The sequence below is a fragment of the Hemiscyllium ocellatum genome, chromosome 1, assembly GCF_020745735.1.
Source record: "Hemiscyllium ocellatum isolate sHemOce1 chromosome 1, sHemOce1.pat.X.cur, whole genome shotgun sequence".
Lineage (NCBI taxonomy): Eukaryota > Metazoa > Chordata > Chondrichthyes > Orectolobiformes > Hemiscylliidae > Hemiscyllium > Hemiscyllium ocellatum.
The window spans coordinates 17,573,369-17,599,305 of record NC_083401.1 but is presented as its reverse complement, the minus strand read 5'-3'; the positions used below and the strand labels follow the sequence as shown (position 1 = coordinate 17,599,305).

Below are 25,937 nucleotides of genomic sequence, written 5' to 3'. Positions count from 1 at the left end.
AACAACCCCAACACCTAAACAATGGTGACAGGAGGAAAAATGTTTCTCATGCAGTGAGTACTTCCGGTGCTGCCTGAGTGTACGGAGAAAGGCAGGTTCAGTTGAGACATTTGACAATGAACTGGATTGTTATTTTAAAAAGAAGAATGTGCAGAGCCACAGCACAAGGTGAATTTCCCCTTTCGAGACCCAACACAGACACAATGGACTGAATGGCTTCCTTCTGTGCTCGAACAATACTGTAACTCTGTGAAGTTGATGCAGTTGAGTTTACTTCTCCAGAAAGTCAGACTTCGCTTTCTGATGTTTGTTTGGTACAGGGCAAGGGATATACAATATTATTGAATCACCACAGTTCAGAAAGAGGCCATTCAGCCCATCAAGTCTGCTCTCTGAAGAGCATCCCACCCTATCCCTCATGGCCAATCCACCTAGCCTACACATCCCTGGACCTAATGGGGCAATTTCCCATTGCCAATCCACCTAACCTGCACATCTTCAGACTGTGAGAGGAAACTGGAGCAGGGAGCACCCGGACACAGGGAGAATGTGCTAACTCCATGCAGAGAGTCACCCAAGGCTGGAATTGAACCTGGGTCCCTGGTGTGGCGAGGAAGTACTGCTAAGCACTGTGCCACCCCAGTGGAACATGGACCTGTACAGAGGACAGCGAGGAAGCTGATCTACAAGATTGGAAAGGATGAGCTGGGAGGAGTTCCTAGATGAACTACAGAAAGCAGCTGCAAGAGGTTCATAAAATAACATTACTTTCAAAGTTCTTCCAAAGGACCTTCTTTTTTGCTTTTTGTGGGTTTTACTGGATACTCCGGTCGATTGGATAAGAGAACAAATGTTTGCGGCTGTTCTTAGGACAGAATGAAGGCTTATTGGGCTATCAGAAAGTTTAGCCGAAGCTAGGATTTATTTGACAGGTCATGAAGCATTGATGAATATTTTGAAAGTTGAGCCAATGGGCTTTGCTTTATAAATGTAGAAAATACAGCACGGGAAGAGTTCAGCCAGCCTCTTATACTCAATTACATCGGTGTTATGTCTCCAACTGGAGAAGCCTTCAATACTGGGCTCCTGTACTGGTTAATGTTGGTTAGGACTCTCACTGCTGTGCTAGTGAATGTCTGGTGAAACACTGCTCCACAGTACCTCTATGCAACTCTCGCTTGAAGCAGTTATCCCTTGATGGCAAGTTTGTACCTGCTAACCTTTTTCTAGATTGGATTTAATTTATTATTGTCACATAAACTTAGGAACAGCGAAAAGGCTTGCTTTGCATGTATAACTTCAGGCAAACTGGATATGATACATTCCACAGTCGACTAGCATGCTATCCCTCAATTGACCAATGAAGTGTAGCTGTTTGGGAGGAGGAGGAGGAAGGGAATCCCAGTTCCAGGAACAATGGGGTTTGGGGGGTGTGCTGTTGTCAAACCAGAAGAGTAGGCTTGAGGGTGTGTCGAAAGGTTAAGATGAAGGATTGTGGTGCTTATGTACCTCTCCCTGACTGTGCATCTGTCTCCACGCAGTATCTGTGCGAGATAGAGAGATGCACAGGGAGCAGATACCAACGACCTTTCCCTGACAGTTTATTATGTAGATAGATACTGTCTCCAGCTACTGCACACAACGTTAGATTCTAGCGATGAAGAAACCATTTTTCTTCATAAACTGGGTGTCATTGCCTGTGTTCAGCCCTAATAGCTTCAATCCAGTGCTAAAGAATACATTATAAACCCATGGATTTGTGTATCTGCAGCATTATATATTCATTGCTCATTATGTGTCCGTTCACCTATTTTTATTATCAGTTCACTGCTTCCATTCCCCCCCCTTTCTTTTTCTGTCTTTCACTTCTCCTTTCTTTCCTATTCACACATCCAGTGTCAACACACACGCCTGCTCCCTTGCTGTGCTGTGCTACATGATGAATCCTTTCTGCTTTATGTTTCTTTATGTTTTCATGGAGTGTGGGCATTACTGGCAAGGCCAGCGTTTGCTGCCCATCCCTAGTTGCCCTTGAACTAAGTGCCTTGCTCAGCCATTGCAGAGGGCAGTTAAGAGTCAACCATATTGCTGTGAGTCTGGAGTCACGTTGGCCAGACTGGGTAAGGATGGCAGATTCCTTTCCCCAAAGGGCTTTAGTGAATCCGATGGGATTTTTCCTTTAATCGCAATCGAAGTCAGTTCCATTGCCTTCACCAGCTTTCAGTTCCAAATTTGTTGTTGATTTGAAATGCCACAATGGAATTTGAACCCGTGTCCCCAGTTCCGAAACAGAGTTATTTTGGTCTTGAAACTGTTCCTCTCTCTGCAGATCTTGCCAGACCTGCTGAGTTTCTCCAGCATTCTCCAATTTCCTGGCCAGGTCATTAGTCTGGGGTTCTGGATTTTGGATCCAGTGACATTACCACTGTGTCGGCGCCTGGCCATTGTCCATGCTGGAGATTGTACAAACAGGAAACAGCAGGGGTAGGAAAGAGAGAAAACAGACAAGACCAATTTGCATTTACATGGTGCCTTTCAGAGTATCGTGGAATGACAGAGCCCATTTGGTCCAATGTGCCCCCAATGGCTTTTTGAAAATTAATCCCAATCTCTTATTCATCCTGCCTCAGTCCTGTCGTTTCTGAAGTGGCTGAACAATTCTTTGCCTTCTGTGAAACCGCCTGCGCACATTGCGAAGTTCAACAAGAAAGCGTCCACTATTGCTTTCTCAGATCAGCTAAGGATGGGCGATAAATACCAGGCTTTGCTGATGATAACCACAATGTGAGCATGGCAATAAGAATACACTTAAGTCCAGAGCAGACAGAGTGCAGCATACAAATGCCTTCAAGATCAATGGGGTTTTACTTTTCCTAACAGGTCTTACGGGAATCATTGCATAGCTATGTTCATTTGGTGAACGTGGGTGGTGCTGATTGAACTAGGAGTGGGCAGGGGCTCACGGTGTCAAACCATCCCATATTCAGTGCCCACTTCAAAGCTCTGGTCGAAGCCTTTACTGTGGGAAATGGTAAAGAATTACCAGGCTGCTGCAGTAGGGGGTGCTCTTTGAAAGTTGAGGCAACTTTGAGCAAACTCCCATCCACATTTTAGTCACAAACCTTTCAGTCCCTACATCATAATGCCTCCCTTTAATAAACGCAGAAATGTTTTAGGAATGGGAGCTTTCAGCGACCAACCTGCAATCCTTGATTGTGCTTTTCCTACTGCTTGTCCCTTATCCCATTTTCCTTCACTTTCTCCCAGGAAAAGTCACAATTGCAGGAATGCCGAAGGATGGCTCCCCTCTCTGTCAATAAAAAAGACTCTCCATTAGCAGAGTTGCGGAGTTCGACTGTTCCTTCAAAGATTGCAGGATTTTATAAATTTCCACTCTCACACTCAGGAACCCACTCCCAGCGACAACTGAGATCTGGATGAGGCAAAGAACAGAGCAAATAAAAGAGAAGTGCAGCGCGGGAACAGGCCCTTCAAGCCTGCACCAATCACTGTGCTGTTACTAAACAATAAAAACAAGCCTTCTGCCCTTCTGTGATCTTTGCTCTTCATGCTATGTCGTGTTGTTTTCAGCCTGCGCCCCCTTTGGTGTGGCTGGCAGGTCACACAATGCAGGCTGTTGTTGTTGTAACGTGTTGTTGCTGTCACATCTGGGTTGCTTGTTTCTGGGCTGCCCATGAACATATGGCCTCGTGGAGAATGTCAGTGGCCTTTGCCAAGGTGCCAGGCCATTCGGCCAGTCTGTAGAGATTGCCCTTTTTTAAACTGCAAGTGACTTGACGTCATTTCAGTGCCAGTTCACCTTGTTTAAGTCTCTCACAAATCACCGATGCATCGTGCACAGTGACCCTGACCTTGTATTTTGTATTTCTGGTCAGACAGGAACTGGAGCCACGTACTGGAGTTAGCAGTCTTGTGATATTATAGCTGGGCTATTCATCTAGAGAACCAGGTTCAATTTCCACCATGACAGATGGTGCCTTTGTATTTTTTAAAAAAAAGAATTTTGAATTAAGAATCAAATGATTGTCAGGGGGAAAGCCTATCTGGTTCACCGTAATACCCTTTAGGGAAGGAAAACATACTAGCCGTGATCAAATAGCGGAGCAGATATGCTGAATGCACCTATATCTGACCGTCTTATGGAAACTGCTGGCCTACATGTGACTCCCGACCCACAGTATAGTGGTTGATGACTAGCTGGCTTTGGGAGGATGGGCACTAAATGATGGCTCAATCAATGATGCCCACAGCCCATGTGTGAATGAAGAAAAATATCTGGGGTGGCTCAGTGGTTAGCACTGCTGTCTCACAGCACCAGGGACCTGGGTTCGGTTCCACCCTCAGGTGACTATGTGGAGTTTGCATATTCTCCCTGTGTCTGCTTGGTTTTTGCCTGGGTGCTCCGCTTTCCTCGCACAACCCAAAGTTGTGCAGGTTAGGTGGACTGGCCATGCTAAATTGCCCATTGTGTCTAAGAATGTACAGGCTAAGTGAATTATCCATGAGAAATGCAAGGTTATGGTGATAGGGTGGGGGAAGTGGGCTGCTGTTTGGAGAATTGGTGTGGACTTGATGGGCTGAATGGCCTGCTTCCATGCTGTAGGGATTCTATATCCTGGCCTTCCAAGCAGTTGCAATATCTTACTCTGTGTTGTATTTGTTCACTTCCTCACGAGATCATAAAAATCTTGCAGCTTAGACGCAGACCATTCAGTCTACAGTACTCATGCCAGCTCTTTGAAAAAAACTGTCCAATTTCACCCATCACCTCTCTCTTTCTCTCGCATGCCTCTGAACTGTGCATCGCTCCAGTAATACTGAAGGACAAGGTCATTCAGCTCAGTTCAAAATGTTGCAATTTCTAAAAAAAGAAATGGAAAGGTAGAGGAACAGTTTGGTCAAGATCAAGAAATAAAGAACATTCAGTATAATTTTACAGGTATGTAGTTAGGGCTAGATTTATTTAGATAGAAAGACATTGATCTATTTAGAGAGGTTGATAGATATAGGCAGATGAATGGCGATATAAATAAACATTTATAAATAGACTAATAAATGCATGGATAGATATAGTTAGAGCAAACAAATAGATAAATATAGAATGATGCAATAGAAAACAGAGGGATAAAGAGATAAGCTGAAATATAGATTGAGGCAGATAAACAAATAGATAGATAGATATACAGTCAGAGAGTTAAACCGTGAACTAGAGAGAGATAGGCAAATAAATATGCAAATAGCTGAAGAGATATCTAAATGGAAGGGTAGCTGAACAGACAGTTAACCAGATAGGAACACATTAATAAATGAATGAAAGGCTGGAACACGCTTAGATTAATGAATGATAGGAATACCGATAGATGGATCAATATCACATGGAGAGAGAAGTGGTGTAGAAAGGATCAATAAGATGTAAAATCTCCATCCTCTGACATATATCGTTTAGTTGCTGTGTGCTTTCAGTGATCCAGGTCCTGGAGGCAAGAAGCCATATTTCTTCATAAGCCAAGTGTCATTGCATGTGTATAATCCTAATAGTTTTCATTTGCTCTTAACTCCACCAATTCATTCCTTCATTTCAGTCCATCTGTTTTAATACTTCTGAGGGCACCTGACAGAATCAGACTTGTACCACGATGCTGTGCAGTTTAGATATTCTCCACACCTTCCGGCTTGACTCGGTGGTTAATGAAAAATGCAGGCATCCACATCGAGTCAGACCCACTGAAGGTGCTGAGAGGGCCTGCCCCAGAGGCTTCACAGAACTCACTCAGTTTAACTGCAGAAAGTATGTTACAGTTAAAACCTGAGGATCAGGGTAAGAGTGTACGAATCAGCCAGTGATCCATCCTCTCAGCCACTAGATTTAGAGAGCCAGCTCATCTTCAAACAATCCCAGCTGAGTGGTTTTAAACAGAGTCACACCGATATCCACTCTGGCTAAGGTCAGCTAGCTTTTAAAAAAATTATTCATTCACTGGATATGAGCATCGCTGGCTGCATTTATAACCCTATCCTTAATTGCCCAGAGGGCAGTTATCAATCAACCACATTGCTGTGGGTCTGGAGACACATGTAGGCCAGATCAGGTAAGAATGGCAGATTTCCTTCCCTAAAGGGCAGGAGTGACACAGATATTTGACAATCAGTTTTCATTAGGTTCTTGATTCCAGATTATTATTGCATTCATGTTCCACCGTCTGCCCTGGCAGGATTCAAGCCCAGGTTCTCCAAACATTAGAGTCGCCAGTGTGTTGCTGGAAAAGCACAGCAGGTCAGGCAGCATCCGAAGAGCAGGAGAATCGATGTTTCGGGCATAAGCCCTTCATAAGACTTATGCCTGAAATGTTGATTCTCCTGCTCTTTGGATGCTGGCTGACCTGCTGTGCTTTTCCAGCACTACACTCTTCAACTCTGATCTCCAGCATCTGCAGTCCTCATTTTCTCCTCCTCTGGTCTCTAGATTAACAGCAGCAGTAATATCAGTAGGCCATCACGTCTCCTAGCTTTGCTGAACTTGGGAAATATTTGGCCCAGTTCAACATGACAGGTGCACAACCTATCAAGAAAGAGCTTGTATTTAGATTGCTTCCAAGGTGCCTGAAAGCACTTTGCAGTCACTTGAACATGCTTGAGGTGTAGTCACTGCTGTAATGAAGGAACTGTGGCAGCCAATTTGCACTCAGCAAGCTCCCACATTTGACAAAGACCAGTTGATCTGATTATTTTTCAGATGCTGGTTAAAGGTTCCATTTTGGGCAGAATCCCAGGAGTAGGGGTTGGGACAGAGATCCCCCCTCCCACCTTCAAAGTCAAATTGCAGCTAGAAAAATGTTGATAATTTATCATTCTTTTATCACACTGTAACTTGCGTGTTTTGCACTTGGTATGCACTTTATGCCGTGTACGAATATGTAATTCGTGCTGTTCGTGTAGCACCCTCAGTCCAGGAGGAACGCTGTCTCATTTTTATGGTATCAGTTGTATGTGGTAGATACGCCAACTGAAAAAGTTGCTCTTCTCTAAATCCATGGGGTTCTTTACATTCAGTTGGGAGCACAGCTGGGGCCCCAGTTCAGTGTCTCAGCTGAAAGATGGCACCTCTGACTGTGTAGCACTCCCTCGGTACCGCTTGGGAACCTAATGGCCTACAAACAGGTTAAATGTTGTCCTAATGCTTTTTTTTTCTCTTATATTGCAGGCAATCATATACGAAGGGCAGGATAAAAACCCAGAGATGTGTCGGGTACTCCTCACTCATGAAATCATGTGCAGGTACGTGAAGGAAGTATTCTCATTCCCAAGCAACCATGAGGGAATCACAGAAGGAAGCTGGGGGAATGTTTCCATGTCTGTTATCTCAGAACTATGAAATTTGCAGAACGTGACCAGAAGTGACAAATTGGTGCATTCTGCAAGGCGGAGATGGTGAGGAGTAGGATTAAGAGTCGAATTATAATTTCTGGTTGTCAGACAAAGCCACATGATTCACTAATGTCATTTAGGGAAGGAAACTGCCATCCTTACTTGGTATGACCTACATATGATGCCAGACCTACAGCAATGGGGCTGATTCTGAAATGCCCTCAATACGGATTGGCAAGTGTTGTGGAAGCATCTGTAATGAAGAGGAACAGTTTCAACACAGAATCATAGAGATCCACAATACAAAAAATGGCCCTTCAGCCTCTCGGACCTGTGCCAGTCAAAAGCAACAACCTCACTATTCTGATCCCATTTTCCAGCACTTAGCACGTAACCTTGCATGCCTTAACATCACAAGTGTACATCATAGAATCATCAAGATGGTCTTTCAAGATGGTATTGAAGAGTTTCTTCTCTGTGAGAAAGGCTAATCCAATCAGCAATGATCATATTGGCTGGTGGAGCAGGCTTCAGGGGTCAGCCTTTCTCATACTGTTGTTTCTTTGAATAGGAGCAACTGTGATCAACAAGGTGGGTGGGACCTGTGATCTCCAGGCTGTCAGGCTACGGTCTACAGGGTGAAAGGTTATTCAGTGGGGAGGGCTCCTCCTGTGTGATGCTGCTGTTGATGGTTTGCAAATTGGTAGATGACCCATTGTAGGCTTCTCTGAATGGGTGGCGTGGTGGCTCTGTGGTTAGCACTGTGGTGCCTCTTAGTGCCAGGGTCCTGGGTTCAATTCCACCCTTGGGTGACTGGCTGTGTGGAGTTTGCACATTCTCCTTGTTTCTGCGTGAGTTTCCTCTGAGTGCTCTGGTTTCTTCCCAGTATCCAAAGTTGTGCAGGTTAGGTGGATTGGCTATGCTATATAGCCCATAGTCTTCAGGGATGAGTATGCTAGGTGGACTGGCCATGGTAACTGCAGAGTTAGAGGGACATGATGTGGGGGTCTGGGTGAGATGCTCTTTGGAGTGTTAGTGTGGACCTGATGGACCAAGTGGCCTGCTTCCACTCTGTCAGGATTCTATGAATGTGACTTTCAGCAAAGCTTCCTGGGAGAAGCTAAGAGCTAACTGAACTTGGAAAAGATCCCAAGCCTGTTATAAAGCCAACATTAGCTCGCAACGATTTTAGACTGAGTTACAGTATTTGATGCAAACTCAACCCATGTAACTCAAGATTAATCCTTTCAAGTACTTTGCAGTGGCAAAACAAATTTCTCCCAGCTGATTAATGAGCTGTGCTGTTATGGGAAGGTGTTGGTGTCGTGGCAATGTCACTACACCGGTGACCCGGATGCAGTAAGATGAAGGTTCAAATCCTACCTGGGCTGCTGGTAGAAATTAAATGTAATTAATAAAATTTGAAATTACTAACAGTATTCGTGACAGTTCTGACCAATTTTAATCTGGTTCATTAGTGTCTGTTGGGAAAGAAATCTGCAGTTCTTGCCTGGTCTGGCCGACACGTGACTTCACAGCAATGTAGTTGTCTCAAGACCACATTTTGGAAATGGCCCTAACCAGTCAAAGGGCAGATAGAGATGGCCCACAAATTCCAGCTTTCTCAGTGAGGTCAACATTCCAAAGAATTGAGTACAATTTAGTCATTTAAGAAATGTTTGGACAAGTGGGATAGGTATGGAGGGATATGGTTCTGGATTAGTGGTACTGGAAGAGCACAGCAGTTCAGGCAGCATCCGAGGAGCAGTAAAATCGATGTTTCGGGCAAAAGCCCTTCATCAGGAATAAAGGCAGTGAGCCTGAAGCGTGGAGAGATAAGCTAGAGGAGGGTGGGGGTGGGGAGAAAGTAACATAGAGTACAATAGGTGGGTGTGGGAGGGGATGAAGGTGACTGGTCAGGGAGGAGGGTGGAGTGGATAGGTGGAAAAGAATATAGACAGGTAGGACAAGTCATGGGGATAGTGCTGAGTTGGAAGTTTGGAACGAGGGTGAGGTGGGGGAAGGGGAAATGAGGAAACTGTTGTAGTCCACATTGATGCCCTGAGATTGAAGTGTTCCGAGGCGGAAGATGAGGCGTTCTTCCTCCAGGCGCCTGGTGGTGAGGGAGCGGCGGTGAAGGAGGCTCAGGACCTCCACGTCCTCGGCAGAGTGGGAGGGGGAGTTGAAATGTTGGGCCATTGGGCTGTGTGGTTGATTGATGCGGGTGTCCCGGAGATGTTCCCTAAAGCGCTCTGCTAGGAGACGTCCAGTCTCCCCAATGTAGAGGAGACCACATTGGGAGCAACGGATACAATAAATGATATTGGTGGATGTGCAGCTAAAACTTTGATGGATGTGGAAGGCTCCTTTAGGGCCTTGGATGGAGGTGAGGGAGGAGGTGTGGGCACAGGTTTTGCAATTCCTGCGGTGGCAGGGGAAAGTGCCAGGATGGGAGGGTGGGTTGTAGGGGGGCGTGGACCTGACCAGGTAGTCACGGAGGGAACGGTCTTTGAGGAAGGCGGAAAGGGGTGAGGAGGGAAATATATCCCTGATAGTGGGGTCTTTTTGGAGGTGGCGGAAATGTCGGCGGATGATTTGGTTTATGCGAAGGTTTGTAGGGTGGAAGGTGAGCACCAGGGGTGTTCTGTCCTTGTTACGGTTGGAGGGATGGGGTTTGAGGCGGAGGCGCGGGATGTGGACGAGATGCGCTGGAGGGTATCTTTAACCACGTAGGAAGGGAAATTGCGGTCTCTAAAGAAGGAGGCCATCTGGTGTGTTCTGTGGTGGAACTGGTCCTCCTGGGAGCAGATATGGCGGAGGCGGAGGAATTGGGAATACGGGATGGCATTTTTGCAAGAGGTAGGGTGGGAAGAGGTGTAATCCAGGTAGCTGTGGGAGTTGGTGGGTTTGTAAAAAATGTCAGTGTCAAGTCGGTCGTCATTAATGGAGATGGAGAGATCCAGGAAGGGGAGGGAGGTGTCAGAGATGGTCCAGGTAAATTTAAGGTCAGGGTGGAATGTATTGGTGAAGTTGATGAATTGTTGGGATATGAACCAAACACTGGCAAAAGGGAAAAAAGTTTAAATTATGAAAGTTGGGCCAAAAGGCCTTTTTCCATGCTGTAGACCTCTATGACTCTGTCTAAATAATTGGCTGTAATTTTATCTCTGAATTTGCGCTCAGATTTTTAATTCATCAAGCACCTAAAACAAGTTGTTTTTATATAGAATCAGAAAATACTGGAAAAGCTCATTATCTGTGGAGAGAAAACAGGGTGTAAAGTTAAACAGGCTATTGATGACTCTGCTGAGCATCTTATCTTGCTGTGTCAGATTTCCAGCATCTGCAGATCTTTGCTTTCCCATCTGCATGCTGGGATCTGGGTACAGGAGATAGGGAAAACTTTTGTAACCCAGCAGGTTTCCAACGTCCATACTTTGAGAATCGTAGGATGCTGATTTACGATGATTGGCAAAAATGAAACCAAAACGAGATAGGAATCTTTTTTCCGCAGTGAGTGGTTCGGATATGGAATATGCTGTCTGAGATGGTGATCGAATCATATTCCACCAAAGCTTCCAAATGAGAATTGGCCAACAGAATCATAGAGATATATGAAGCAGAAACGGACCCTTCGGTCCAACTTGTCCATGCCGACCAGATCTCCTAAATTAATCTAGTCCCATTTGCCAGCATTTGGTCCATATCCCTCTAAACCCTTCCTATTCATATACCCATCCAGATGTTGTAATTGTACCAGCCTCCATCACTTCCTCTGGCAGCTCATTCCATACACGCACCACCCTCTGCATGAAAAGGTTGCCCCTAGATCCCTTTTAAGTCTTTCCTCTCTCACCTTAAACCTATGCCCTTTAGTTTTGGACTCCTCTAGCCACGGGAAGAAGATCTTGACCATTCACTCTATCCATGCTTATCATGATTTTATAAACCTCTATAAAGTCACCCCTCAGCCTCTGACACTCCAAGGAAAACAGCCCCATGCCTATTCAGCCTCTCCGTATAGCTCAAATCCCTTCAACCCTGGCAACGTGCTTGTAAGTCTTTTCTGCACCTTTTCAAGTTTAACAACATCTTTCCTTTTTTAGGGAGATCAGTATTGAATGCAGAATTCCAAAAGTGGCCTCATCAATATCCTGTACAGCAGGTATATGCCATCCCAACTCCAATACTCAATGCAAAAATCAATAAAGGCAAGAGTGTCAAATGCCTTCCTCACTATCCTGTGTCTAGAAAGAAAGTAATTACAGTGGTATGGAGTAAAAAGGGAATGGGGGTGGTTGGTCATGAGACTTTGTGAGTTGCACTTGAGAAGAGCTGGCATGGAGACAACAGGCTGAATGGCTTCCTTCTGTGCTGTGACCATCCAATGATTCTATGATAAGGTGCTTCCTTGGAGCTTTACCAGATAGAAACATTGATGCTGAAGCAGCAGAAACATTAGGAAGGGTGACCGATGGTTTGGTTAAAGAACTAGCCTCCAAAAGCAGTGTCTTAAAAGTAGGAAGAGCTGGAGTGGTTGAGGGAGGGACATTTCAAAACTGGGGCCTAAGTACTGACGGCATGGCCACCACTGATGGAGCCATTGATAAGAAAGGGCAATGGGCAAGAGTCTGGAATTGAGGTCGTGCAGTGATTTTGTTGGAGGTTACAGCATTGGAGAGAAGCCAGAACTTTGAGAGATTTGTAAACAAGGAGGAAGAATTTCTACAGAAAAGTCTTTCCATCTCCCAACTGTTAGAAGCCGGGCTTGAGCAAATTGAATTTGAGATGGACTGACATGAGCCTCCTTTTGACATGAATCCACAACACTGAAGTAGCCCAAAATTCACATGAACTGGGGAGTTTTGGGAACACAGATGCACAGAGCAGGTTATATATTCATTGACATATTCATAATCATTGTGATAGTCATATCTGTGTAACAACAGCAATGTGCAATTACATGAAATGCGATTCCAACAGAGTGAAACAACCCAAGGTACCTCACAGAAGAATTACCAAACAAACTCAAGTGTAGAGCCACACAAGGGAATGTTAGGATGGGTGGTTTAGTCAAAGAGATAAGAGGAAAAGAGCATCTTAAAGGCAGGGAGGGAGGTGGAGCGAGGTAGAGATTTCGGCTGAGAATTCCTGAGCTGAAAATGTGTTGCTGGAAAAGCGCAGCAGGTCAGGCAGCATCCAAGGAACAGGAGATTCGACGTTTCGGGCATAAGCCCTTCTTCAGGAATCATTCCTGAATTCCTGGGTCATTCCTGAAGAAGGGCTTATGCCCAAAATGTCGAATCTCCTGTTCGTTGGATGCTGCCTGACCTGCTGCGCTTTTCCAGCAACACATTTTCAGCTCTGATCTGCAGCATCTGCAGACCTCACTTTCTCCTTGAGAATTCCTGAGTCAAGGGCCTTGGCAGGTGTGGACATAGCTGCTAGTGTATGAGTGAGGAAATCGAGGATTGGGAAAAGAGTCGGTTTGGAGAAACATAGACACCTCAGAGGGGTGTAGGATTCCTGAAGAAGGCCTTGTGCCTGAAACGTTGAATCTCCTGCTCCTTGGATGCTGCCTGACCTGCTGTGCTTTTCCAGCAACACATTTTCACCTCAGAGGGGTGTGCAGGCTAACGAGCCTACAGTGATATGGAGAGCTGGGACCATGGCAGGGATTGGACAAACATGGTGTGGATTTGAAAATAAGCATTTTAAATTCAAGCCAGTGCTTGATAAGGAACCATTGTGGGCTAGTCATCATAAGAGGGGTTGGAGGGGGACGAGTAAACAGGGCAGTGCAAAGTTAACGGATGGGGATTCAGGCAGTGCAAGATATTTTAAAGTAACCTGTTTGGAGATGTTATTACATACCTCTGGAACAGGTGGGATCTGAATCCAGGCCTCCTGGACCAGACGTAAGGACACTACTCAAGAGTCCTTCGGGCACTGCTATCCCAAATATGTCCGTTGCCTTCAAATGTTACCATCTATCCATTTTATTACTGACCAAAGTGAAAGAAATCAGCACCGGGAAAAACAGATCGCACTTTATGTAGCAACGTCTTGGGTCAGGTTTGGTGTGGATTGTAATGGGGGCATGTCACAAGGTCAGACAAGGGAAACTACGCCATCTCTCAGATCAGTCGTTTAACCGAGGCGCCGCCAACCTCAGATGGAAAAGGAAGATCCCATGACACTGTTTTGGAAAAGAATGGGGAAGTTACCTCCGTGTTTGCAAATGAACATTTATCCTTCAAACCAAAATAATTAAACCGATTGTTCATGGATTGCTACTTTTGGGATCTTGCTATACAAATTTTCCCTCTTTTTAACCGGGTACAAGTGAGTATACTTCAGTGACTGTGAACCTGGACATCTCTGTTATGTGGGGCATGCAGAGGAACTGTGTGTAAATATGCACCAATCTTGCAAACTGTGATATTTAAGCTTTGGTATCTTGTTTATCTTTTGGTAAACTGTAGACTCCTAAATCCACAGGTGGCAGCCTGACAGAAACAACCATGACTGACCGGTAGTGTAATATTCTTTTAAATCTGGGGGAATTCAGTGACCTGTTTCTCAGCTCAGGCACAGACCTATATTTAGGTCTCAACACGATCTGTGCCACAGTGTGCGAATGAGGACAGCGTGACTTGTAAAATGATGCCGCGATTCAGCAAAGGACTCATACGGAATGAAATTAATAATGACACGGATCCCGGCAACAAGTAAAAATTGGTCTCCCGATGAAGTCATCCAAGTGGAAATTCCTACCAGCAAGTCACCTCGTGCATGACACCAAAGTCAAGTGAACCTTTCCCCTCCCCCTATCTTTATCACCCTCCCACCCTGGCAACCCCATCACCTCTTCACAAAGCATCAGCATGCCCTGAGTCTTGTTACATTTCCTGATTAAATATGCACCAGTCAGATCATAGTCAAGATGTTTAATCATTTGCTGAATATATTACTGGAGTGTGGGTATAATTTGCATCATAATTGATAGATTGTTTTAACTGAACTGATTTGATATCGTCTGCACTTGCAGATGGGCTGTTTGAGTATGTGCGTGTACGTGAGTGAGGGTGTGTATGTGTGTGTGTGTGTGTGTGTTTAGAGTGCTGTGCAGTGTGTCTATGTGCCGTGTGTTTGTACAGCCTCATGTGCTTGTGTGTGCGTGTTTACATGAGTGTGTATGCTTGTGTTGTTTTGAATATTGCGTAGTTTGTGTGTGTCTGTTTGTATAGCCTTATGTTTTTTTTGCATGTGCATGTACATATTAATGTGTCAGAAAGTGTGTATGTGAGTACATTTGTGTGTGAATGTGTTTGTGTGTGTGAGTGCATGTATTAGTACATGCAAGCATCTGTGTGCAAAATGTAGAAACATAGAAAATAGAAGCAGGAATAAGCCAATCAGCCCTTCGAGCCTGCTCTCCCATTCAATATGATCATGCCTGTTAATCTAACTGATACCTGTTCCCACTTTAAAATCCGATTGAAGATTTGTAGCTCGGGTATCCGTTGTTGTGGTTCTGCTCGCCGAGCTGGAAGTTTTTGCTGCAAACGTTTCGTTCCCTGGCTAGGGAACATCATCAGTGCTATTGGAGCCTCCTGTGAAGCGCTGCTTTGATGTTTCTTCCGGTATTTATATTGGTTTGTTCTTGCCGCTTCCGGGTGTCAGTTTCAGCTGCAGTGATTTGTATGTGGGGTCCAGGTCAATGTGTCTGTTGATGGATGTTCTTGCCGTTTCCGGGTGTCAGTTTCAGCTGTAGTGGTTTGTATATGGTGTCCAGGTCAATGTGTCTGTTGATGGGGTTTGTGGATGAATGCCATGCTTCTAGGAATTCTCTGGCTGTTCTCTGTCTTACCATGCAAGGACTGCACAAAACACTATATAGGACAAACAGGAAGACAGCTAACAATCTGCATCCATGAACATCAGCTAGCCACAAAACGACACAACCAGCTATCTCTAGTAGCCATACACTCAGACAACCAGCAACATGAATTTGACTGGGAAAACACCACTATCATAGGACAAGCCAGACAGAGAACAGCCAGAGAATTCCTAGAAGCATGGCATTCATCCCCAAACTCCATCAACAGACACATTGACCTGGACACCATATACAAACCACTACAGCTGAAACTGACACCCGGAAACGGCAAGAACATCCATCAACAGACACATCGACCTGGACCCCACATACAAATCACTGCAGCTGAAACTGACACCTGGAAGCGGCAAGAACAAACCAATATAAATACCGGAAGAAACATCAAAGCAGCGCTTCACACGAGGCTCCAACAGCACTGATGATGTTCCCTAGCCAGGGAACGAAACGTTTGCAGCAAAAACTTCCAGCTCGGCGAGCAGAACCACAACACCTGTTCCCACTTTCTCCCCAAACCTCTGATCCCTTTAACATAAAGAACAATATCTAACTCCTTCTTGAAATTACTTCATGTTTTGGCCTCAACTGCTTTCTGTAGCACTGTGTGTGTATATGTGAATGTATGTCAGTATTTGTGAGTATGTGTGTGTACATGTGAGTATGTGCATATGAGTGTGCCTCTGTGTGTTCACACGTGTGTGTGTGTGTGTGTGTGTGTGTGTGTGTGAGAGAGAGAGTCAGTATGTGTTATGTAGATATGCACTATGCCATCTGTGTATCAATATCTAGACATGGACACAGATTGGGAATGACCAGACATGACCATGTACCCTAGTATGGCCTGGAGACTCTCCCCTTTTTGTTCAATTTCATACTGTCCACACTAAATTTAGCTTTAAATAGGACCATGGTTGGTGCTCTCAGCCCTTGGTGATCAATCCTAAACTGGATCAGAATCTGTTAGTGCCTATAGTTTGCGATGTGTGATTGCAACATTGTGGATTGCAATATTGATTAAATGTTAAACCCCTGGCACTCCAATAGATAGATAAATGGCTGCCACATCAAACTGGCACTCAGAAATGTTCAGGATACAGCAACTCTCACATTCTTTATATGTGAGTCCAGATTAAGATTATTGGTAGGCCATTCATCCAATGCAACATCCTGTCTAGCTCAAGAAGTTATATCTTACAGCAAGGTAATTCCGAATAACTGGTGGATTTCTGAGCTTACTTACGTTACAGCATAGACATTAATGTGCTCCAGACTGTGAAGTTCCCATCCTAACTCCCAGCAAGTTCCCTGAACTTATTACTCCTGTGCTCACTGACCTCCATTGGCTACCACTTGGCCAGTTCTGAAGTTTTCATCCTTTTCAAATCCCTCCATGGCGTTGCCTCTCCCTAACTCTGTAATCCCCTCCAACTCCAATATTCCCCGAGATATCTGTACTCCTCTAGTTTTGGACTCTGGCATGCTCTTACTTTTTGTTCAGCTGCTGAGGGCCTACTTTCTGGAAATTCTAAAACCTATTAATCATCTCTTTTCAGATGCTCCTTAAACACTGCTTCATTGACTGAGCGTTGGCAATTAGTCTGAGTATCTCCCTGTGTGACTTGTATGAAGTTTCATTCGGATAAATTGTCTTGGGTCATTTTACTGTTAAAGGAGCTATTTAAATGCATGTTGTTGTTACAACAAGAGTAACCACGACAAAAAAAAAACTAGTTTGGGCGCACTTTAGGATATTCTGAGGTCAAGAAAGATGCTATATAAATTCTAGGCATTTTTCTTCTTTCACACATTACGTGATACAATCCTTTGGAAATTGTAATGCCTGAGGGAGCTCTCAATTCTTTGCTAAGTCCACGAAATTCAGAATAAATTTAATCTGTTCATTTACTGTCCACTTAAGGGTGAAAAAAACAAAGATTGATGTCAATATTGCCCTCACTAAGGCCACCTAAGAACTCTTGGAAGTTTTGTAATCAGTGTGTGCCTCTTTAAACTTTATAGCTCTCCTTTAGGAAGATTAAATAACTCCCTTATTAAACTCTGATATGAATTACAAGGCAGAATTATTGTTCAGAGATAAGATCACAATTGCCTCAGTCATCAATCAGCAACATTGAAAGGATGCTCAACTTGTCACCACTATTGTCTTCATTATAGTCACATCACAGTCGATGTGATTAAAATAGAAATTACAGCCTCTAGTCAACTCGAGCTCTAAATTTTGCACTGAATGATCGAATGAGGATCATCTGGACCAGTCTGACTGGAATATCAGGTGCTACATGGGTTAGTGATGGGTCGGGGGGCACTCTATAGGTCAGTACCTGCCCTGATGGGTCAGGGGCATTCTATAGGTTAATGTTTGTCCTAATGGGTCAAGGGGAACTCAATGGGTCAGTATCTGTCCTGATGGGACAGGGGGAATGCTATGGATCCGTATCTGTTCTGATGTGACAGGGGGATCACTATGGGTCAGTATCTGTCCTGATGGGACAGGGGGAATGCTATGGGTCAGTATCTGTCCTGATGGGACAGGGGAACTCTCTGGGTCAGTATCTGTCCTGGTCTGACATGGGGATCCCTATGGATCAGTACCTGTCCTGGTGTGACAGGGGAACTCTATGGGTCAGCATCTGTCCTGGTGTGACAGGGGGATCCCTATGGATCAGTACCTGCCCTGGTGTGACAGGGGAGCCCTATGGGTCAGTACCTGTCCTGATGGGACAGGGGGAGCTCTATGGTTCAGTACCTGTCCTGATGGGACAGGGGGAGCCCTATGGGTCAGTACCTGTCCTGATGGGACATGGGGGAGCCCTATGGGTCAGAACCTGTCCTGATGTGACGGGGGATCCCTATGGGTCAGTACCTGTCCTGATGGGACAGGGAGAGCCTAATGGGTCAGTACCTGTCCTGATGGGACAGGGGGATCCCTATGGGTCATTACCAGTCCTGATGGGACATGGGGAGCCCCCTAAGGGTCAGTACCTGTCCTGATGGGACAGGGGGAGCTCTATGGGTCAGTACCTGTCCTGGTGTGACAGGGGGAGCTCTATGGGTCAGTACCTGTCCTGGTGTGACAGGGGGAGTCCTATGGGTCAGTACCTGTTCTGATGGGACAGGGGGAGCCTTATAGGTCAGTACCTGTTCTGATGGGACAGGGGGAACTCTATGGGTCATTACCTGTCCTGGTGTTACAGGGGGAACTCTATGGGTCAGTACCTATCCTGATGGGATGAACTCAGATTTCTCCAGTTTCCTCATTTCCCCTCCCCCCCACCTTGTCTCAGTCGGTTCCCTCAACTCAGCACCGCCCTCCTAATCTGCAATCTTCTTCCTAACCTCTCCACCCCCACCCCACTCCGGCCTATCACCCTCACCTTGACCTCCTTCCACCTATCACATCTCCATCGCCCCTCCCCCAAGCCCCTCCTCCCTACCTTTTATCTTAGCCTGCTTGGCACACTCTCCTCATTCCTGATGAAGGGCTTATGCCCGAAACGTCGAATTTCCTATTCCTTGGATGCTGCCTAACCTGCTGTGCTTTAACCAGCAACACATTTTCAACAAACCTATCCTGATGGGACAGGGGGAATTCTATGGGTCAATCCTGTCCTGATATGATAGAGGGCACTGTATGAGTCAGTATCTGTCCTGATGGGACAGGGGGAGCCCCCTAAGGGTCAGTACCTGTCCTGATGGGACAGGGAGAGCCCTATGGCTCAGTGCCAGTTCTGATGGGACAGGGGGAGCCCTATGGGTCAGTAACTGTCCTGGTGGATAAGGGGGAACTCTATGGGTCATTACGTGCCCTGATGTGACAGGAGGGTCTCTATGGGTCAGTACCTGTCAGTGATTGGACAGGTGGATCTCTATGAGTCAGTACCTATCGTGATGGGACAGGGGGAATGCTATGAGTCAGTATCTGCGCTGGTGCTATGGGGGGAGCCCTATGTCTATGTCCTGGTGTGACGGGGGGAGCTCTATGGGTCAGTCCCTGTCCTGGTGCGACAGGGGGAACTCTTTGGGTCAGTACCTATTCTGATGGGGTTGGGGGAGCTCTATGGATCAGTACCTGTCCTAATGCTACAGGGGGAGCTCTATGGGTCAGTACCTGTCCTGATTGGACAGATAAACCCTATAGGTTAGTACTTGACTCCACTACTGCTAAGCCCCATTAAGATTAGACTTACAGTGTGGAAACAGGCCCTTCGGCCCAACAAGTCCACACCGACCCGCCGAAGCGCAACCCACCCATACCCCTACATTTACCCCTTACCTAACACTACGGGCAATTTAGCTTGGCCAATTCACCTGACCCGCACATCTTTGGACTGTGGGAGGAAACCGGAGCACCCGGAGGAAACCCATGCAGACACGGGGAGAACGTGCAAACTCCACACAGTCAGTCGCCTGAGTCGGGAATTGAACCCGGGTCTACAGGCGCTGTGAGGCAGCAGTGCTAACCACTGTGCCACCGTGCCGCCCAAGTTGAGGACAAAGTTAAAAATCACGCCACGCCAGGTTATAGTCCAACAGGTTTATTTAGAAGTACTAGCTTTCAACCACCTGATGAAGGGCCAGCACTTCGAAAACTAGTGCTTCCAATAAACCTGTTGGACTATAACCTGGTGTTGTGTGATTTTTAACTTTGTACACCCCAGTCCAACACTGGCATCTCCAAATCAGTAGAGGACAGTTATCCTTGGGTACTGATGTACACTTCCTCTGTTTCATTATTCAGGACAGACCAGAGATTGAATGCAGGAATTCTTAGTCTGTACTTACTTAATAAGTGTGAGGTCTTGCATTTTGGCAAGTCAAATCGAGTTTCATGGTGGTGGTAGGGCCTTAAACGGTGTAGTGGAGCAGAGGAACCTTGGAGTTCAGGTGCACGGTTCTTTGAAAGTGGAGCCACAGGTAGACAGAGCATTGAAGAAGGCTTATGGCATACTGGCCTTCATCAGTCAAGGCATAGAGTATAGAATTTGGAAAGTCATGTTGCAGTTATACAGGGTGTTGGTGAGGCTGCAGTTGGAGCATTGCATTCAGTTTTGGTCACCTTGTTATAGGAAGGATGTTATTAAACTTGAAAGAGTGCAGAAGAAATTTACAAGGATGTTGCCAGGTCTCAACAGTGTAAATTGTCGGGAGAGGTTGGACAAACTAGGACTTTTTTCTTTAGAGTGTAGGAGACTGAGGGGGAATCATATCAAAATGTATAAGATCATGAGAGGCATGGTTAGGGTGAATGCACTCAGCCTTTTTCCCAGGGTTGGGGAATGGAGGACAAGAGGGCATCAGTTTAAGGTTAGAGGGGAAAGAATAAAAGAGAACCTGAGGGGCAACTGTTTTTATACAGAGGGTGGTACACATATGGAAGAGCTGCCAGCGGAAGTGGTTGTGGCGGGTACATTGACAACATTTAAAAGGCATTTGGACAAATACATGGATAGGAAAGGTTTAGAAAGATATGGGCCAAGTACAGGGAAATGGGGTTAGCATTGATAGCCCAGTTTGGGCCAAAGGGTCTGTCTCCATGCTATAGGACTCTGTGACTCTACTTTGTGAAAAACAACTTCTCAGCACATTCAACACGGAGGAATGGTAGGTGGTCTGCATCTGAGAGGGAATCCAAAGTATATGACTTGGAGATTTAAGGACAGAGCCTCCAGACGTAGGGTGGAGGGATTGAAGAGTTGGATGATGGTTGTAAGGAACAAGGAAGTTAGAGATTAACTGAAAATGGTCATGAATATGAACATAAACATATTAAATCTGAGGTGTGATTGTACTGGGAACCTATGTAAATCAGCAAGAACAGGGGTGATAGTTAGTGGGACATGGTATATTATAGATGAGCTGGAGATTGCGGAGGGTGTGAGATGAGGGCTTGGCCAATGGCTCTGAGTTAGTCCAGTTAAGGGGTGAGAAAGGCAGGAATGGCAATGTCTCATGTTTTTGAGGTGGAAACATATAGTTTTGTAACTGAGAAGATAACACAGGCAAAACCTCCTCTCAGGTAAAATAGGCACAGAAGGTCACAGAGTCATAGAGATGTACGGCACAGAAACAGACCCTTCGGTCCAACCCATCCATGCCGACCAGATATCCCAACCTAATCTAGTCCCACCTGCCAGCATCCGGCCCATATCCCTCCAAACCCTTCCTATTCATATACCCATCCAGATGCCTTTTAAATGTTGCAATTGTACCAGCCTCCACCACATCCTCTGGCAGCTCATTCCATATACGTACCACCCTCTGCGTGAAAAAGTTACCCCTTAGGTCTCTTTTATGTCTTTCCCCTCTCACTCTAAACCTATGCCGCCTAGTTCTGGACTCCCCCACCCCAGGGAAAAGACTTTGTCTATTTACCCTATCCATGCCCCTCATGATTTTGTAAACCTCTATCAGGTCAGCCCTCAACCTCCGACGTTCCAGGGAAACCAGCCCTAGCCTTTCAGCCTCTCTCTGTAGCTCAGATCCTCCAACCCTGGCAACACCCTTGTAAATCTTTTCTGAACCCTTTCAAGTTTCACAACATCTTTCCGATAAGAAGGAGACCAGAATTGCATGCAATATTCCAACTGTGGCCTAATCAATGTCCTGGTGTGAAAAGGTGTGAAAAGTGAAGGTGTGAAGAGCCTGATCCTCTCTCAGACAACGGCTGTGGAGAGCAATGGAATCAGTGCCGAGGATGCAAAGCTTGAGGTTCACAATGAAGATCGACAAGGTTCTCCCGGGAGACTGGTTTGCAAGGTTAGATCTCACGGAATACAGGGGGAACTAGCCATTTGGATACAGAACTGGCTCAAAGGTAGATGACAGAGGGTGGTGGTGGAGGGTTATTTTTCAGACTGGAGGCCTGTGACCAGTGGAGTGCCACAAGGATCAGTGCTGGGTCCTCTACATTTTGTAATTTACATAGATGATTTGGATGCAAGCATAAGAGGTACAGTTCGTAAGTTTGCAGATGACACCAAAATTGGAGGTGTAGTGGACAGCGAAGAGGGTTACTTCAGATTACAACAGGATCTTGATCAGATGGGCCAATGGACTGAGAAGTGGCAGATGGAGTTTAATTCAGATAAATGCAGGGTGCTGCATTTTGAGAAAGCAAATCTTAACAGGACGTATACACTTAATGGTAAGGTCCTAGGGAGTGTTGCTGACCAAAGAGACCTTGGAGTGCAGATTCATAGCTCCTTGAAAGTGGAGTCGCAGGTAGATAGGATAGTGAAGAAGGCATTTGGTATGCTTTCCTTTATTGGTCAGAGTATTAAGTACAGGAGTTGGGAGGCCATGTTGCGACTGTACAGGTCATTGGTTGGCCACTGTTGGAATATTGCGTGCAATTTTGGTTCCATCCTATCGGAAAGATGTTGTGAAACTTGAAAGGGTTCAGAAAAGATTTACAAGGATGTTGCCAGGGTTAGAGGATTTGAGCTATAGGGAGAGGGTGAACAGGCTGGGGCTGTTTTCCCTGGAGCGTCGGAGAGTGAGGGGTGACCTTAGAGAGGTTTACAAAATTATGAGGGGCATGGATAGGATAAATAGGCAAAGTCTTTTCCCTGAGGTCAGGGAGTCCAGAACTAGAGGGCATAGGTTTAGCGTGAGAGGGGAAAGATATAAAAGAGACCTAAGGGGCAATTTTTTAATGCAGAGAGTGGTACGTGTATGGAATGAGCTGCCAGAGGATGTGGTGGAGGCTGGTACAATTGCAACATTTAAGAGGCATGTGGATGGGTATATGAATAGGAAGGGTTTGGAGGGATATGGGCTGGGTGCTGGCAGGTGGGACTAGATTGGGTTGGGATATCTGGTCAGCATGGACAGGTTCGACCGAAGGGTCTGTTTCCATGCTGTACATCTCTATGACTCTGACTCTATAATGACTTTGGTCTCCCTTGTGCAGCTCATCCAGTTCCTTGTTTGCTATTCTTTACCGACGGCATATTATTAACTGAGTAGACTAGAAACCTCAATGTAAAACATACCTAGATCAATTAGAAGCATATCCCATTATCTGAGAACTGAGATACAAGGTAACCACTGATGCTGCACTAATTATTTATGACAGTGAAATTAAATTAATGCTTTATTAGTTTTGCTGCTAATCAGTTGGTTGTCATCCTGTGTTACTGGTGCTGAGAAATGTACAGCATAGCCCTAACTGCACATAAGAGGCAGGATGGAGGCAAAAGAATCAGAGGAAAGATGATGAGAACATCTCTGTAAAGCAGGCTCGAAGGGCTGAATGGCCTACTGTTGCTCCTATTTTCTATGTACGTCTGAATCAAGAAACAGCAGGGTCATAAAAAGGTAGATTTACATTCAGTCAATCTGTCAAGTAAGTCAATGGAGAGTTTCAGTAAGTGCGGCAAATGCATAACAAAAGAAATAGATATAAGAGACTGACGGTAGGACCCAGCAAACAAACGGGCAGCTCCTGTAAGTAGGTAAGTTAACATCAGTGCATAGGGAGATGGGTTAAAAATAGCAAATACATTGCTCGAACTCGAGAAGTCATCTGTCCCAGTTGCCAAAGCTTATTGTTGGAGGCAAATTACACTGATTAAATGGAGCAAGACCGCATTTTAGTTAGCTCACGTTAGTCTGCAATATCATAGACTCGTGGTGTCATACCGCACAGAAGCAGATGTTTGGCCCATCGAGTCTGTGCTGACCCATATACACTCATCCCACTTTCCGGCATTTGGCCTTGAACGTTCTGACATCTGATACAGCTGGAATATTGGCCAGCATATTGGATCCCACCTTCAGCTCATGTACTCATAACCACAGGGAACTGGAACAGAGTGAAAACATTGCAAAAGCAAATGGTGCAGATGCTGCAAATCTCAAATGAGAATCTGTGGAGAGAGAGAGAGAGAGAGAGAGTGTTAAGGCTTCAGGTTAGTGACCTTTTGTCAGATCTCTGGGAATATTACTGCATAAGTAACCCAGAGACCTAATTCAATGCCACTTGGAGGGAGTACTGAGGGTAGCAAAGGTTATAAATGTAATCCACTTTGGGGTACTTCAGTGTCTAGCACCACAAGTAGCTCAGTAGCGTGACTACTGGTTGAATCATGAAGAATGTGTCTACCTGATTATGCCAATGATTTCTGTATCCTGGGAAGTGTATGGTAAAATAGGGCAAAGTCAGCATGGCTTCATCAAGGGGAGGTCATGGCTGACAAATCTGTTAGAACTCTTTGAGGAAGTAATGAGCAGGTTAGACCAAGGAGAGCCAATGGATGTTATTGACCTGGTCTTCAAGAGGGCTACTGAGTAAGATAAGGGTCCATGATGTCAGAGACAAGGTGCTTGCATGGGTAGAAGCTTGGCTGTCTGGCAGAAGGCAGAGGGTGGGAATAAAAGGGTTCTTTTTGGATGGCAGCTGGTGACAAGTGGTGTTCCGCCACACTCAGTGTTGGGACCACAACCTTTCACTTTATACATTAATGATCTCAATGAAGGAACTGAGGGCATTTGGGCTAAGTTTGCAGATGATGCAAAGATAGGGAGAGGGACAGGTAGCATTGAGGAGGTGAGGAGGCTGCAGAAGGATTTGGACAGGTTGAGTGGGCAAAGAAGTGGCAGATCGAGTACTACATGGGAAAATGTGAGGTCATGCACTTTGGTAGGAAGAATAGAGACATGGACTATTTTCTAAATGGGGAGATATTTCAGAAATCTGTAGTGCAAAGAGACTTGGGAGTTCTAGTCCAGGATTCTGTCAAGATAAACTTGTAGGTTGAGTCGGTATTTTGAAGGCAAATGCAATGATGGCATTTATTTTGAGAGAACTTCAATATAAAAGCAGGGATTTACTTCTGAGGCTCTATAAGATTCTGATCAGGCCACATTTGGAGTATTGTGTGCAGTTTGGGGCTCCATACCTCAGGAAGGATGTACTGGTCCTGGAGCATGTTCAGAGGAGGTTCACGAGAATGATGCCAGGAATGAATAACTTAATGTATGAAGAATCTTTGAGAACTCTGTTTTTATTTGATGGAGTTTAGAAAGATATGGGGGATCTAATTGAAACATACAGAATGCTGAATGTCCTGGATAAAGTCAATGTTGGGAAGATGTTTCTGTTGTTAGGAGAGATTAGGACCCAAGGGCACAGCCTTAGAGTAAAGGGAAGACCTTTTAGAATGGAGATAAGGAGAAACTTCTTCAGCCAGAGAGTGGGGAATCTATGGAATTCATTGCTATGGAAGGCTGTGGAGGCCAGGTGATCGAATAAATTTAAGACGGAGATAGATAGGTTCTTGAGTATCAAGGGGATCAAGGAAGACAGGGAGAAAACGGGAGATTGGGGTTGAGAAGCTTATCAGCCATGATTGAATAGTGAAGAGGCTCGATGGGCTGAATGGCTGAATTCCTGTTCCTAAATCTTATAGTCTTGATGAAAAAATTAAGAAAAGGGAAAAACCCTGGGTGATTTTAAACTCACAATCTACTGTGGATATATCAATTTCCGACAATGTTGGCAGAGGTGACCGCCTGCTCACACTGAGGACTCTGTTTGTCATCTTATTTAGCACAATCACCATGCTAAATGGGATAGATTCCAAACAGGTTGAGCAGTACAGCCCATGACGTACTGTGGGCCATTAGC

The 25,937-nt window shown here is 45.3% G+C and overlaps 1 protein-coding gene across 10 annotated transcripts in view; it reads left to right on the top strand.

The window, feature by feature from the left end:
* LOC132824232 (transcription factor COE3-like) overlaps positions 1 to 25,937 on the top strand; it is a 516,826-nt gene that overhangs the window by 14,084 nt on the left and 476,805 nt on the right. For all 10 annotated transcript variants that reach the window (XM_060839322.1, XM_060838666.1, XM_060839181.1 and 7 more), the window contains exon 5: positions 7,223 to 7,296. In XM_060839322.1, coding sequence (XP_060695305.1) covers positions 7,223 to 7,296 — 74 coding nt within the window. The remainder of the gene's footprint in view (positions 1 to 7,222; positions 7,297 to 25,937) is intronic.